Raw genomic sequence first — 16,410 nt, forward strand, 5'->3', positions numbered from 1 at the left:
TACCCACCACACCCTAGAAAAGATCTGACCAATAGAAGTAAATTGAATAATCGACTTAGATTAACCAAGATATATGATAAATAGGTAGGAAAATATATCAACCGAACCAGAGTGATCAAAGAGGTCGAAGCGATGTAGCCTTGAACAACACCAATGTAGCCGACACAATTACCAGGGCCAACGGAACGTATGACTTACCCCTTTGCCAGAGATCGACTCTAAGCCGATGATGACTTCGGGCTTAAAAAATTTTGGCGTTAACACCTCTCCTTCCTTCTAGTCTCGCTTGCTTGTGCCGCTGTTCGAGCTTGTTTTTCTTATTTGTGAGAAGATAGATCTTGTTTACCTTGTGATAGTTGTTGCTCTATTGCATTCGGAAATATACGAAACCCTTCGGATATATTCGAATTTACTGCTTCTGCTTTAGTTTAAGTTTTTAATTTAGCCTATTCACCCCCCCTCCCTTCCCCTCCTCTAGGCCTAAGTGACCTTTTCAACATATCCACCCGCAGGTGACCCCATGGGGCCCCAAAGTTGCACATCACAATGAAAGCTCATTCAAAATAGGCCCACTAGCATTTTCGAAACCTGGTTCCTTATGATTTTATAGCCAGCTAGAACATGTCCTCAAGTCTGGCAGCCCAAGAGGCCCATCAGGCCATGACCTCAATCACATACATACACAACAGAAAAAACCTAAACCTTATCTTTTCTCGTGACCACTCATTCCGCCACCGACACTCCCGATTCCCTTTTCGTCTTCGTGTTGCGCTCCATCGCCAAGACTGGTGTTGTCCCACATTAGGTCGTCGCTCGCCGGCCATCACCGCTAGTCTCTCTCCTGCACTAAGCGTCCATGCCACCAATGCTCGCCTCCATTCTGTCCCACGCCATTAGCCTTCACCCTACCCCGCCCAGCTGGCCTTCATCATGCCCATCGACCCCTGCCTTTGTCGACCACACCACCGGATGCCGGCCTCCCTTTCACACCTCATCGTCAGCTTCTTTCCCTCCCGCGCTATGTTGTCAGGAACCAACCTTCATCGTTGTGGGGCCCTAATCAAGTTCCGGGGGCCTGGCGAGGTCGGGGACGGTGGCTGCTTTGTCCCTGTTCTCCGCTTTGGGGCTAGGGTTAGGGGAGAGTCGGCGGGCGGGAACGGTTCTCGCCCAATTGACATCCCTAGGTAAACCCCATGGAAAGTGACATAGGCGGCAGGTGGTGAAAACCATATCCGTCGTTTGTATTCCGAAGGATGGATATGGTTGTCACCACCTGCCGGCTACCTCTGCATTCCGTGGGGCACACCCGCATCCAACAACATTTAATCTATCTAAGCACCATGCTTACATTGCTAAATAATACAACTAATTCCCTCGGGACTCCTGCCCTTTGAATGGAAAAGTTAGGACTAGTGCGACCTGTTAAGATCATTGGACCGATACCGTGACATAGATCGACTAGCCTAAACATATTATATGAAAGAGGTATAAACTACTCATAGAGCATACACTTAACAAAGCAATATATGAACTGCGAACACAATTAAATAAACAAGATAACTTTATTACTAAGCTCATAGCCTTACAAAGAGAGTAAAGTACTAAAGACATACCCAAATCTCTGAGAAGACTAGGAAACCGAAAAGAGTAAAGTGTCACGTGCTAGGATTATATGGGATAAAAGAGGTGAAGAGGAATAGATTGGATCATAATAGAAGAAGTAATAGAGAATGGCCCTGAACCTAAATAGCACGATGCTCTCCCTCACACCAACAAGGTAGGGTTGATGGGCACTAAGATAAATCTTGATCTAATGCTAACTGATCTAGGATAGGATCTCTCCTTATATAGATGGAGAACTCCTTATCCTAATCCTAACATACCATGACTCTATCCAACTGAGTTGTGTTCATACTGCAAAAATACTACATGAGCGAGAGCCTACCACTGCTCCTCGCCAGACCTCCTCCTCGAGCTCCTGCCTCCTCCCGTTCAAGTGGTTGTGACGATCGCGGTCATCTAGACGGGGATGAGGTTGATGGGCCTTCTTGATGATGCATTTTGAGGAGTACGGTCCAGGTCTCGACTAGGGTGGGGACCGTGGGCGTCCTCGGCAACTTCGTTCTCCGTTACTCTGTCATCGGTATGTTGTCGGGGATCTCGAGCAGGACCTTGCGGGGTTGGTTCGGCTGCGGTCAAGAAAGCAGAGTTGAGGTTGGCTATTGTCGACTATATATGTCTGACCTAGTTGTCCGCCTCCGGGAAGGTTACTGGGTCGAACGGAGTTTACCTCAGTAGAGAGTTGACCACGCACGGTGAAGTGTTTGGCAGGAGTTCGAACCGGCTCGACTGGTTCACGTGGTGGAACAGGAGCTCGCGGTTCATCTCCAAAACGAATCTCGCCCTCTTCGTGTATGTCCTCGACGACTCTTTCGATCACATTCACTTCGCATGGGGAGTTGGATCCTGAAGATTCCTGGTCATCTAAGTTGTGAAGGACGGAAGGATCGATGTCGATGAATCCGACCAGGCGATCTGCAGTTCCCATTTCGCATATCTTCCACGGATGCATCTCAAGGTTGCTCTCGGCGTTGGTGGATCGGATAGCAAGGGACATGGATCATGGATCCAGTAATCTCTAGAAGATCTTACAGCCGGTAAGTAGGGATGGCAATTTAACCCGTTTGTCTGTTTACCCGTGGGTAAAAACCCTAATAGAGTTGGGTTTGTTCCCCATTTAGTACCCATGGGTTTTTTATTGCATCAAAACCTATACCCAACGGGCATATAGGCACAGACATGGGTAGTCACTACCCATGCCCGCTTCGTTCGTTTACCCGCAAAAACCAACTGACATGTGGTCCCTCAGTCAAATTAGTATAAATACCACCATCTAGTATTGATGAACATGTAATGCTTGTATTGTTGAACTTGGTACAACTGTACCATTTCTTTAAATTGTGATAATGTCTCTCTGCTTGTGGAGATTTGTGGTTGAAATGTTCAACTGTGAGTTTGTGACGAGTAAACGGGCATGCCCGCAGGCACATGGCGCCCGCGGGCAACGGGCATGGGTAGTGTTCCTTGCCCGTCATGTAATAATGGGTATGCCCGCGGGCATGAATTACCTCGCGGGCACGGGTATGGGTAGTCACTACTCGTGCCCGTCGTGCCCGACTGCCATCCCTACCGGTAAGGGGGTAACTTTTCGATTTGTGGATCGGGCACCATGCCTTGTATGGAGATGTGTGCTGGATAGCTCGATCTTTACAAGCATCAAGTTCAGCCTTCACATTAAGTATCACCCGACACTCGACCAGAGAGTGTTGAGACGCCTTGCGGATCAAGCACCAGGTGTGGTGATTGGGCGAAGATTTCCTTGTTGGCACGTGATCCTTAACAGATGTTCGGGGGTTTGGCCACCTTAGGAGTTCCCCGAGAAGCTGAAGTCATCAGCGCCTTCTTTTCTAATTGGACAGGAGGAGGAGACGGTTGAGGGTTATTTTCCGTCATCCTCGTGGCGGCGATCTCGATCCCGACTGGTATTAGGGAAGGCAAGATTGGAGTTGCGGCGAAGATGGGAAAGCAGAAGGATTCGACTTGAGTCCATGCAAACGCCGGCTGGGTAGGATCTCCCAGGCCAAGACAATTTTAGCTATCATTGTTAGAAGGTCTTGAGCTTGAAGCCATCTCAGCGAGACCTTGAGCACCAAGTCCCCCTACCTAGCGTGCCACTGTCGATGGGTTATAATCATAGACCATGTTTTGAGGGTATTGGGGTACATTGTAACAAGAGTCAACACGAAACGACATCAAGCACACAAAGATAAGGATTATACTAGTTCAGGCCCCTCGCAAGGTAACAGTGCTAATCCAGTTTATATGAATTATACGGAAACCACAGAGATTACAATAGAGAACAATATAAACTGAAGAGTTACCGACCTGACCCCTGTCGAGAACGTCTCAACAAGATCGAACCGGCGAATTGGCTTCGAGTCCTCCGGATTGCCTCTGCTATGGTTGGTGGCTATTCTATGATTCGATGATCCCATATCCCATGGACACCATGTATTTATATGCCGAATTGCCTTGGCTTCCAAGTAGAACTCGGGGAGAATCTTCTACCCGCGAGATCACATAATTTGCATCCTCTCTGAATAGGACTCTAACACCCTTTATTTGGGGGTTAGTTTCCTTACGCATTGGCCGAATTCCTTAAAACTAACGTAACATTCCCATATACTTGAGGATATACCGTATTCATACACTTCGCGACCCCAAATATAAGAGGTATGCCTTATCTACAACCGCCTTATCCGTAACCATAACACCATGACTCTCATACGCCGCATCAGCCACCCATCAGAGATCGTGGCCGTCCATCAGAATCGGACGGCTACACTGACGGGCCATGATTGGTTAATGGGCTATGCTTGCCTCAAGGGCCGCCCAATCACAGGCTAGCTCTGGCCTCTGGGTCGTGACTGGTCTTCGGGCCAAATTACTTTTCCCTTATTATCGGGCCGAATTAGTGATTTTTCCTTTACATAAATGCATTTTAATCCGTTTAAGCCATTATTTGATGCCATAAAGTTGCATTATAAACTTTCTTATGCAATGAAGATCATGTGTAGCTAAATGGAACTAACAAGAAATTCAGCTAGAAATTTAATTTATTGATACTAATGTTAATTTTGCTTTATTTTGGTTCAACAGTATTATGAGGTAGAATTTTATGATTATATGATTTCGATGACATTTTGATACTTAGCTTTATTTCTTGCCCCATGGTGTGATAAAATTATAACGTTATGAAATTATGCGCGTTAACTGTTAGTTCATGTTTTGATATTTTATTTCGTATTGTCTTATCGTACTATGGGAATAGAATTTTATTTACGTGCACAATTATGTATTTTATTTCTCAAAAAAAATTATGTATATTATTTTAATCATGTCATATCACAATATTTTGGCCAAGTGGAGGAAGGTAGGAGGCAGTGGACTGGGCTAGGGCTAAAAAGTAAAAAGAATGAGCTTTCGGCCCAAAACCAAGGATGAATTTTGATTAACTTTTTCAATTATAATGTATGTAGGGATCCCAATATTACAGGAAGAAAACCCTTTACCTATCGATTTTGCTATATATTTGTCGACAAATTTTTCCCCAAAAATTTGACAGATGTAATTACAGTATAATCGTAGTGTAATTACACTGTAACTTGCATGTAATTATACTGTAACTATAGTATAACTTGTATGTAACTTTCAAAAATCTCTCCGTAACATGTTATTTCGGTAAAATGGAGGTCGTGGGAACAAATTATTTCACATATGTGTGTGCTATGATTTATTTTCTTCCTCACCAAAACAAATCTTGTAATAGATCTAACGATTCAAAATTATGTGTAGTTACATGCAAGTTACAGTGTAATTACATATAAGTTACAGTGTAATTACACTATAATTGTACTATAATTATATCTGTTAAATTTTTGGGGAAAAATTTGTCGACAAATGTATATGTAGTCTCATGCGAGTACTTTTCTAAGATTAAACTGGTAATAGCTAAAAAGTTAAGATTAATTTCATTTATTCAACACAAGAAAGGAAAAAAAACGTGTAGAAGCCATCGTCTCTCTCTTCCCTAGCAACAACAACTCATTCCTCGCTTGCTGGCTGCTGCTCCGTCGCCTTTCCCATCTCCAACCACCACTCCACTCCACCTCCTCCTCCTCCGCCGCTGCCGCCGCGCAGATCCGCGGGCAAGGGGCTACGGTGCGGCGGCGCCGCCCTGCACCCCCACGCCGCCCTCCGCACCGCGCGCGCATCCAGCAGTCGGAAGAGTTGGAGGAGGAGGGGATGAAGGATGTGGTGGGGAGCCCGGGGACATGGAGCGGGATGTCGCTGCGGGTGTCGCAATGCGTCTTCGCCGGCGCCTCCGTCGTCGCCATGGCCTCCGCCTACGGCTTCTCCAACTACACCGCCTTCTGGTACCCTACTACTACCGCCTTTCCACGTCTCTCTCTCTAGCCTCCTCTTTCCCCCTTTACTAATTCGCTTCTTGTCTACTGAAATGTCAGTTCTAACTTTCATTGTAGTGCAATGTGTCAGGCTTAGCCTTCTTGATGTCAAATGTTTCTTGTATTTTGTTGCAAATTCATGGGGATTGGTCGAGTTTCAACCAGCGCGCGCCTATTGCGTAAATGTGCAATTTCAAGGGTTCTTGGGCAAATGCTTCAAGCTCAAGTCGCTATTTTGGAATGCTTGAAATAACATTGGACACCTACGTCTCTGTATGAGCCGATTGCTGAAGCTAATTTGCAGCAAACATTCTAGTTTAGGACTTTCACTCGGTAGGCTTCTGTGTTAAATTTGTTAATTGCTTCTATTCTTCCAAAATAAAAACCTGCTTCTGCTCTTCTTCCTTTATAAGTGGCCTTATAGTACATGGTCTCACTCAGCTTCCTTAGTTTTGGTTATTGCTGCAAATAGGGTGTACATAAATGGTACAAGTTTGGATTAGTTTGCATGTAGTAACTGAAATGAGCAGGAAATATCAATGGATAGAGGTACAGTAGTTGCATTCCCCATGAGCTGGTGTGTGCCTGCTGGTATACAAACTCAGCATGGTGAGTGTTCTTGCCTAAGTTGCTCTTCGATAGTTGTTCAGCTAAACTGTACTGTCTTGTCGTGTATGTTTTCTTGGTATGTTTCCGTTTGAGTAGATAAATTTATTCTGCAATCAAACTATTCAATAATGCTTGTCTGACACAAGAAAACTGCCCAGATATCCACCACACTGAACTTGCACTAGCACACCTATCCTTCCCTTGCCTCCACATTTCCAAGCTTCCCACTGGTTATCATCAACCTTCCCCACCCTCTGGATTTTTTTTTATTTTTTAGACCTTTTTATTTTTTAATTTTATTGATAGACCTTCCCAAAAGTATTTCCAAATCTGAACCTTTTGGCCACGCCAGCCCGCCTGGCATGGCCAAATAACTTTGTCACGCCACGCGAGGCTGGCGTGGCAGTGCTGTTCTGCCACGCCACCGTGGCTGGTGTGGCAAGACAACGCTAAAAGGTTCAGTTTTCAGAAATACTTTTTGGAAAGGTCTCTTAATAAAATTAAAAAATAAAAAGGTCCTAAGTCTCTCTCCTCTCTTCCTGAGCACCATTACCTCCTCACGAGTAATAAATGCATTCATTCTGGAATATTCCATTTGAATCGAGGGGCATGATATGTGGCAGTGTTTTTGCATTCTTTCCATCTAAAAAGAAACAAGTAGTAGATTTATTCCAGTTATTGGCTCATGTAGCTTTCTGGGTATCATGTTATGATGTTTTGATCTTTTCTCACAGTTTCTTTACTGGCCTTTTTCCTGATATAATTCAGTTCCATGCCAGGAAGGGACCAAAAACAATTTATTTATCTGTCTTAAACCAAAAAGGCAGGACTGCCCAATGATTTGGTGTGCTTATCTGTTCTCTTCTTTGTGACTATTAAAGTTTAACTTAACATCTTATGAGAATTTTTCCATTAGATGTTGTGTATGAATGTGTCAACATTCAACATGTTACATCCTTTGATTATTGTATGGGTGCCATTTTTAACTTAATGTTTTGAGACCAAGTTGGGCAAAGTATGAAAATTGTTTACTACTATTCAGAATTGCTTGAGCAGGAGCTCAACAGTGCATACGTGATATAATCTATATACATAATTGACGATATTGTGATCTCCCTATTTTCAGCTACTTGATTGCTTCCATGGGTCTACAGCTTCTTTGGAGTTTTGGACTTGCTTGTCTGGATATCTATTCATTACAAACTAAAAGAGATCTTCATAACCCAGTGCTTGTAAGCCTGTTTGTTGTTGGTGATTGGGTAAGTGATTCATTTCTCATATATTACTCTAGTAATTGCTTTTCAATTTGTAAAAAGCAACATGAATTTCCTTTTCAATTTGGAAATGAAGTCATCAAAAAGGAAAAATAACAGGGGAGTAGTACATATGTTTTTGTTCAAGAATTCTTAAATTTCATGCTTAGGGGAACAGTTTGAACTTTTCATATTGTTAAATGTCCAATCCAGTCATAATTCAATCTAAATGAGAGAAAAGAAGTGCAATCTAGACGAGAATATGACATGAAAACTACATGAATCATGTCCAATCCAGACATAGGGAATCAGACATAGGGAATCAGACATAAATGAGAGTATGACATGAAAAAAATTGCGATTGTATTAGATCTTTTAGGGAATCAGAGATGAAACACTGGCAATATGGGTTGTTTTCTGTCAGTTTGCGATCAATTTTATACCCTTTCAGTAAAAAATAACTAATGGTCTAGAATTGTGCAGTAAAATACATTTTTTAGAATGGATACACAAAACATATGTGTAGGTTTCTGTCGATAACTTCTTTCATTATATTATAACTTCGGTGTTCCCTTTCATTCTTGAAATATTACCGTAAATTAGTAATCAGCTGCATTTCCGGTGCCATGTCAATATCCATGTGGCACTTGTAGCTAGATGGGGTAGTATGCCAAGGTTTTCATTTCCCTGTTTGATCACTTGTTTGACCCTTCTTTCTTGAAGTGCTAACATAATTTAGCAAGAGGGACATTAAAGAACATTATATTTGGATGTATTGCAGGTTACAGCGATTCTTTCGTTTGCAGCAGCTTCTGCTTCTGCTGGTGTCACTATTCTTTTTGAGAGAGACGTGCACTTCTGTAGGATGTACCCGCAGCTTTCGTGTGGTCGTTACGAGCTTTCAGTTATCTTGGCATTCATCACATGGTCGTTCATAGCTACATCAGCTGTTTCCATGTTTTGGTTACTAGCTTCGCTTTGAATCGTATCATTATCGCTGTCATGTTGTGCTAACCATCAGGATTCCATCAAATGTACTCTGCTTGAGACATTTAGATTTTAGATTTCTGTTAATGAGGAAGCATCCAAATCATTCTGAGTAGGTATTATCTGCTTGGCTCACCAATCTTTGGTTTGGAAAGAGTTTATTTGACAAAAGTCGGGCAGATCATGAGAACAGTAATGGAGCCAAGTAATGTTGTCACCTAGAAATCTTCTGTATTAAGGTCAAGGGTATGTATATAGCATCGAAAATGAAGGGCCGTGTTGCACCTTCATGTTTGGTGAAGTTCACTCTGACGAAATTTGAAAGAGGTATTGGCCATATCTCTTCCTGAGCCACACCATACCGTATGAGATGGAGAAAAATGGTGATCACGTGATGCAGGCTTGGATATGGATTGTGCAAACTGTTCAAGTGTCAACTACTGAAAAATTTTGGGTTTTGGAGAATTAGATGCGGTTTCAAATGAATTGCGTTCAGCACTCAGCAGATTGGAATTGGACTCTGATTACTTGGTAACTTTTGCGGTGTAATTTTAGTATGAATTTTTTGCGGCTCATTTTTCGTCCTTGATAAATTCAGTTTGAATACACAAAATGTTGACACTTCATTCCGATCATACTCTTGCTTGGAACAAAATCAAAAATTGTGAAGCAAACGAAATTGCCACTGGCTAGATGCATTTAGGGGTATAAGTGGATCAGCCGCAAACCCGTTTATTTTAACTTATTTTAACCTACAAGTCCGTTTATTTTAACTTATTTTAACCTACAAGTGGATTTCATGGGTTAGCCATTTACACCCTTAGATACATTCATGTTGAGGCTAGAGAATCTTAAGGTTTTTACCTGTGTGCTATTAAAAAAGATGACCCTTGCCTCTATGCCACTAAAAAGTTTGAGTCTCTCTCTATGCTATTGTCGAACTTTATCGCGTCCTCCACACCATTCCGTCGCTATTCTGTTTGGGTTTAACCATTTGGCAGCTCTGACATGTGGGCCCAAGTAGGAAAAATGTCACTATTGCCCTTTCACTTTCAGTCGCTCTCTCTCTCTCTCTCTCCTCCCTCGATTCCCCTCTCTCCGTCCATGCCCTTCGATCCTCACGACGGCCGACCGCGACCACCACCAGCAGCTAACCCCATGGCCAAGTCGACCCCCGTGGCGGCGGCGCCCGAGGAGGCGACGGCCGTGATGGCCGGCGGCGTAGGCGGAGGGAAGGAGGCATTCGACGAGGCGGCGGCGGCGCTCGCGGCGCTGAGAGACGCGGAGCTGGGCCCGCGGCGGAAGGACAGCGGCGAGGTCGAGGCGGAGAGGAGGAGGAGGGGGCATGCGGAGGAACGCCTCGTCATCGTCGTCGCAGCGCTGCTCCCATCATCGTCGTCATCGCAACGCCGCCGTCGCCGCCATCGTCGCAGCGCCGCCGCTGTTGTCGTCGTCGCGCAGCACCACCCCGTCGTCGTCGTCGCGCAGCGCCGCCCCGTCGTCGTCGTCGCGGCGCCGCCCCGTCGTCGTCGCAGCGTCGTCACGTGTTGCTCGTGGGAGGAGGAACCGGTGGAGTTGGACAAAAACGCGGCGGCCAACGGCGCCGTGGTGGATGCCGGGAGGAGCTGCAGCTCAGGCGGCGGCGGCGGATGCTGATGATGATGCCGCAGCGCCATTTGGCTAGATGAAACATGGCTAAGGGCAAGAGCGTCATTTGGCTGCGCCGTTACTCACCGTTAGGATCAAAAACGGACGGAATGGTGTGGAGGACAGACACGATAAAGTTCGACGATGGCATAGAGGGAGGCTCGAACTTTTTAGTGGCACAGAGACAGGGGTCATCTTTTTTAATGGCACACAGGTAAAAACCTCGAGAATCTTTCTTCTTATATAATTCACAAAACAGAAATGCCACAAGTTTGGTTTTACACTACTTTGGATATGTCAAACTTCAAAATTCTGGCCGCCTCATTGGTAAAATAAATTCAGAATATGTTGTTTTAATTCTAAATTAGATGCCGAATCGAGTATGGATAAACATCCGGAGCAGCAGTTGCAAACTGAAACGTGCAACTACTAACATTTCCAATCATGGAAAAAATCGGTCAAATATTGTTGGATTGAAATGAAAATATGAAATCCGTCTCAAGAGCACTGCAACCCTACGAAAATGCATACATACTTTCATTAACACAATTCCCATAACAATATTCAAGGCCTGAGCAGTCCAGATATAGTTGGAAGCTTATACTGCAAAAATTTCAACAGTTCCTCCATGCATTCAGTTTCTAGCTCACATGAGTAAATCCCGCAACGAAAAGATCAGCAGTCCCTTACAAGGGTATGTTCATGACAGTACGAAGTATTACTCAGTCCACAAATGCTTCCAGAGCAAGTAATAAGGCTTGTACGTAACTTGAAGAGGACACTTACCCACGGTGAGAAATTAGCTACTACTCATCACTTACTGCATGAGAATTGAACATCGTAATCCCTAGGCAGGGGTTTCAACAGCAGGCGCCTCCATGTTCTGAACAGAAGCTCAGCTCAAGATGAATCTTCTGAGAAATTGACAGCCAGGTCCCAGTAGTGTGGAACTGAAGCATCTGCAAACACCTTCTTGGCAGCAGCCTCACTACGGCAATTGTGTACACTGAACCTGGTAAAGCAGGGTTTTGCCACACTCCCCTGCCAGACCAATGCACAGCTATTCACAGGCTTGTCTGATTCCTCATCAGCATCATCATCATCATCAACCGCAGCAGCCCAGTCAATACGGTTCAGCATCAGCTTATTGTACCTTTTGATTGACTTCTTCCCTCCTTCAACGACAACAACACTGATCCCATCCGCAATGACTGCAGCACCAGTAAGACGGTTCTCTTGTGCATTTACATCCACCTTAAAACGTGTCTGCGGATGTGACAGGTCTCTGATTCTGTACACACAAACTATAGTCTCCAATGTGTTAGGATCTTCAAAAAGCTTCCTCTCTTTCTTTTCACGGCGCTCTGATGGAGTGAGCTTGCGAGCAATGTTGCGATCTACATGAGCCTGCTCACGCTCTGCAGCAGCAGTCCGTATTTCCAACTCCATACGTGTTGGATCCTGTGTAGCTTCAGCTCCTAGTACTTTCATAAGATTGCTCATCTTGACCTTGGGCTTTGGTGGCTCCAAGAGGCCTTGCCTGATCATTTCTTGCCTGTCTTTCTCTTTAGCAAGGCGCCTTTGTGTTCTGAGTTTCTTCTGCTCCTTCTTAGTCAGCTTAAGTGGCTGAGGCGGTGGTGGTGCAGGCTCAGCTGGTGGCTCCAGTGGCTCTGGATGCTCTACATATATAGTGATTTTTTCCATATTAACCTTCTCCATGGAGAAATCGTCGTATGTTGTAGAAGGTAAAATTTTTGCATCCCTGTAAAGAGCATACATTAGTAGTTATATTTTAATGATGGAATATAAAATTAGATAAAGGGTGTAGCAGCAAACCATGGCTCAATTTCAGGAATCTCTTCCTTCTGCTTTTGCTTTGGAGGCCTCCCAGGAGCAACTTCAATCAAGTTCGGGTTCATGACTACTTCTGCCTTTGCCTTTGCAAGTTGAGCTTGTTTTACTTTAAGTTCTTTAGCTTGTGCTTCACCAAATTGATTCTAGAAGGTCAAATTATTAGGGTAAGTAAAAGGAAATATGATAAGTAAATACATTTTGAAAACTAATCTTAAAAGTTGATCCTTACAGACCTTAATTCTCTGCAGCTCAGCTTGCCTTGAAAGTTTTCCCTCCTCAATAAACTGAAATCCAGGCCTTCTAGGGCGGAGGAGCTTGTTTTGGTTGATGCCCATCCTTTCATCAAAGTGTGCACTTGATTTTGCAAGGGAATCCAAGTCTGGTTTGATTATTTGGAAAGCTTCCTTCTTTTGCTTATTTATGTTAACCTACAAGGTATAACCAAAAGTGACAGTCATTGCACAGAAGAGTTACTGATAACATTTCATAGTATTCATGCTAGTAAAATAAGAGATTTACTTTTAGAGTGCTCAAATTGGTTGGCTTGGTCATGTTGATAACATTCCCATGTTCATCAATTTCCCTACCCTGAGCATCAAGACGGAGAACAGGTGCCTTCGCAGGTTTTTGAGGCACAGTTAGTTCAGAGGATGTACCAGGAAACAAATTGATGAGAGGCGCAAATTGTGGATCCTGTCTGAATCCCATCTTAGCAGCAAGTTCCTGTGCTCGCTTCACAGCATCCAAATTGGGAATGTTAGCAAGGCCTGGAATACCAACTGCACCTGCTGTAGCTGCCATCTTCTCAGTAAGAGCTGCACCCACAGCCATTTCAGATGCACCAGAGCTAGAAACAGGCTGTGTTTCTTTCTTAGGAATTTGTGTATCAGTACTAGTAACACCAAGTTTATTATTAAGCTGTGCCAAAAAACACAATAAGTTAGAAAGGTAAAATAGAAATATAGAAGCAAGGGACTACCAACAACTGTGATTTCTTACCACAGGTAGCTTCTTGAGTTTTTCTGATAGTTCCTTCTTCAGTTGCAATGCTTTTTTAGCTTTGGCTAAAGCATCAAGAGATAGATTACTACTTTTGCCAGCGGCTGAACTTGTACTTCCATCTGTACTAGATTTTCCAGTAACCTCATCAGATCTAATACTAACTCCCTCATTTTCATTGGTGGTAGTAATCGAAGATACCTTTGAAGGCATAGGAACAGATGATGGCACCACAACAGGTGCAGCATTGAGCGGTTGCTGAGCACCAGCCTGAAAAACACAGAAGGTGCATCCAATGAGAATATACAGGAAGGATATTAACTTCTTATACATCTCAAACAATACTGAAACAATTGAGCATGTTCTTATCAGTAAATCAGCAGAGACACTGAACAGGTACTTCCAAAGTTCATCATCAATGCAAGGAAAAGATCTAATGGCTAGTTGGCTCCTAATGTTGGATCAAGTTTTCCTAATAAAGCAGGAGGCAGTATTGCCATAGCTGCATTACTCTCTTAATCAAGGCTAAAAATCCACCTAGTAACCAGTAGTATCGCTCATGTCAACCAACAATACAAGCTTATCCCTTGAAAGTATTGTGCAACTTGAACAAATTGGACAAAAGCACTAACGATCAATCTATCAACAGAAACATTTCGTAAGAACAGAACTAACCCTCCTGGACTCCTGATAAAAACCCTTCACTCCCATATATTTACTAAAGAATTGGCAGATTATTCACCAACATAATACCATATAAACTACAGAAATGTGACTAAGATGTAATCTATCCAGTTAATAAGTTATCCAAAACAAAATAAAGCAATCATTTCTTAGATAATTCTTGACTTCATCACTAGAAAAGAAAAATATGGAGACAGTAGCAACACTTACATTGGGCACCAGACCACTCCGGGAATCTCCATTTACAGCGCCATGGTTTGAGTTATCCTTATCACCCTTACCCCTCTCATCGCCATGCTTCCCATTCGCATCGGCGTCCTCAAACCTCCGTCGCTCCCGCCTCGGCCTCTCCTCCTTCGGCGGAGGCGGCTCCACGGAAGCCCTCGCCCGCTTCCCCCCTTCCGGGTCGGACTCGTTGCCACCACCCTCGTGGCCCTTCCGCTTCCGCGAAGAAGGCGGCGGTGCCTCTCGGTCGGCCGAGTCCCGGCGCTCCACGGAGTCCCTGGGAGCGCGGCTCGACGACCGCTCCCGCTTCGCGGCGGGCGGCGGGGGGGACTCCGACGGGGAGAGGGACCGCCGCCCGCCGTCGCGATGGTGGCCGTGGCGGCGGGAGCGGCTCTCCTCCTCGTCGTCGCGGTGGTGGCGGCGGCGGCGGCGGTCGTCGTCGTCGTCGCCGCCGCCGCCGCGCTTGTGGCGGCGGTGGTCGTCGTCGGCGTCGTGGCGGCGGCGGTGGTGGTCGTCGCGGGAGCGGTGGTGGCGGTCGTCGTCGTCGCGGGGGCGGCGGGAGGAGCGGTCGCGATCCATGGAGGCGGGGAGGAGGGAGAGGGAGAGGCGGAGACGATGGGATTAGGGTTTGCGTCGAGGTGGCTACTATGGGAGATTGGGAGGGGCGAAAAGCCCAGCGAGATTGGGATCTGCGGGCGTGGCCGATCACTTTACATATGCTTAAGAGCAAGTTTAAGATTACAGCTAACTATTCCAAATCATCTGTAATCAATTTAATAGTCAATTTATATAATAGTTACCGATAAATATATACTACACTATTAATATCTGGTCTCACCTATCATACACACAATATGTCTTAAAATCCATGCTCATGCTGTAGCTATAGCCCGCTGCTCATCTCTCTCTTCTTCTAACTTCTTAATATGTGTTTATAGCTTGTTTATAGTCTGCTATTATACATGCTCTAAGCAGGCTTTAGAACTGACAAAGAGTGACAGACTCGATAATTTCTATTTCTTTTGCTGTATTTATTGACTATAATTTCTTAACCAAGGATAGCATTTAATCTTTTGGATTACCAACATAAAAGGCATTTTTATTCATACAATTTGATTATATAACATTTATACCATATAATTATTAATGTTCCAGTTTTTCCACTTATAGTTTTGGACATCGATAATTCACACGATTTTACCATTTTTTTTATTTCTAATATCCTAAAAAAATGGTTACTCTTGGATTCAAATTTATTCCACAAAGATTATCATGCCATATTTAAATTTCTTTCCGTTCTACCCTCAAACATCCTCCCCTCTCAACCATTTCTCACATTCTACTATCAACAATCATTTCCTCTCAACCAGGAGTAAATCATTTAACGCATTGCATTTTTTTCATGAACCTTAATCTTTGCTTTTAAGAGAAACCTAGAATAACAATCTCTTAAGAAAGGTGATAGTAGCAATAAAATTATTGAAAATATAATGCTAACTTTCGAAAACCGGAAGAAGAAAGCAGGAAGAAGGGAAGGGGTAGAGAAGGAGAGAGAAAAAGAAAAATAAAAGAAAAGAAATATTCCTTGACATGTAGGTCCTAGAGTGGGAGTGAGACTTTATTGGGTTCGAAGGGTAAAACTGTATTTTCATATCTGTTTCTCTCTTTAATTCCTCCAAGTATAATAAAATAATATCGTGAATGTCCAACAACTAATTACCACCTTTTTACAGTGCCCTGTAGCATAAACGTGTTATTACAGTGTCCCCCGGCTAATTACATGTTTTTTGGATGTCCTGTAGCAAAATTCATCATAATGACCATAATTAAATTGCTACGTGTATCAAAAATCATATTTAAATACCTTCAAGTTGCATGATATCGTCTAGATAGAAGCTAGTTAGAAGCATCTCAAACAAGATTTTGAAGTCTCAAAATATAATCATGTTGGGAACTGATTAAGGCTGTGTTCAATACCAAAGGTTCCCACCTTCCCTCACCCGTTTTTCGCGCGCACGCTTTTCAAACTGCTAAACGGTGCGTTTTTTGAAAAAAAAATCTTTACGAAAGTTGCTTTAAAAAATATTAATCCATTTTTAAATAAAAAATAACAAATACTTAATTAA

At 43.8% G+C, this 16,410-nt stretch overlaps 2 protein-coding genes across 4 annotated transcripts; one reads left to right on the top strand and one right to left on the bottom strand.

Moving 5' to 3' along the window:
• Window positions 1–5,692: 5,692 nt before the first annotated feature.
• Window positions 5,693–9,450, top strand: LOC4346505 (CASP-like protein 5B3). Its single transcript, NM_001422706.1, has 3 exons — window positions 5,693–5,996; window positions 7,762–7,894; window positions 8,670–9,450. Exons 1-3 carry the CDS (start codon window positions 5,866–5,868, stop codon window positions 8,868–8,870), a joined length of 465 nt encoding a protein of 154 aa, NP_001409635.1. The 5' UTR covers window positions 5,693–5,865; the 3' UTR covers window positions 8,871–9,450.
• A 1,588-nt stretch (window positions 9,451–11,038) lies between these two features.
• LOC4346506 (protein RDM16) lies at window positions 11,039–14,968 on the bottom strand. Of its 3 annotated transcripts, none has more exons than XM_015756642.3 (7): window positions 14,270–14,968; window positions 13,577–13,645; window positions 13,376–13,497; window positions 12,896–13,294; window positions 12,610–12,804; window positions 12,359–12,519; window positions 11,039–12,284 (listed from the first exon to the last, which is right to left on the bottom strand). In XM_015756642.3, the coding sequence occupies exons 4-7, from the start codon at window positions 13,205–13,207 to the stop codon at window positions 11,423–11,425; spliced, it is 1,530 nt and encodes a 509-aa protein (XP_015612128.1). In that variant the 5' UTR covers window positions 13,208–13,294; window positions 13,376–13,497; window positions 13,577–13,645; window positions 14,270–14,968; the 3' UTR covers window positions 11,039–11,422. The 3 variants fall into 3 exon arrangements, with proteins under 3 accessions (XP_015612128.1, XP_015612127.1, XP_025876204.1); XM_015756641.3 differs by having other exon boundaries at window positions 13,376–13,502; XM_026020419.2 differs by having other exon boundaries at window positions 13,376–13,645.
• Window positions 14,969–16,410: the final 1,442 nt, after the last annotated feature.

The sequence above is a fragment of the Oryza sativa genome, chromosome 9 (assembly GCF_034140825.1).
Source record: "Oryza sativa Japonica Group chromosome 9, ASM3414082v1".
Taxonomy (NCBI): domain Eukaryota; kingdom Viridiplantae; phylum Streptophyta; class Magnoliopsida; order Poales; family Poaceae; genus Oryza; species Oryza sativa.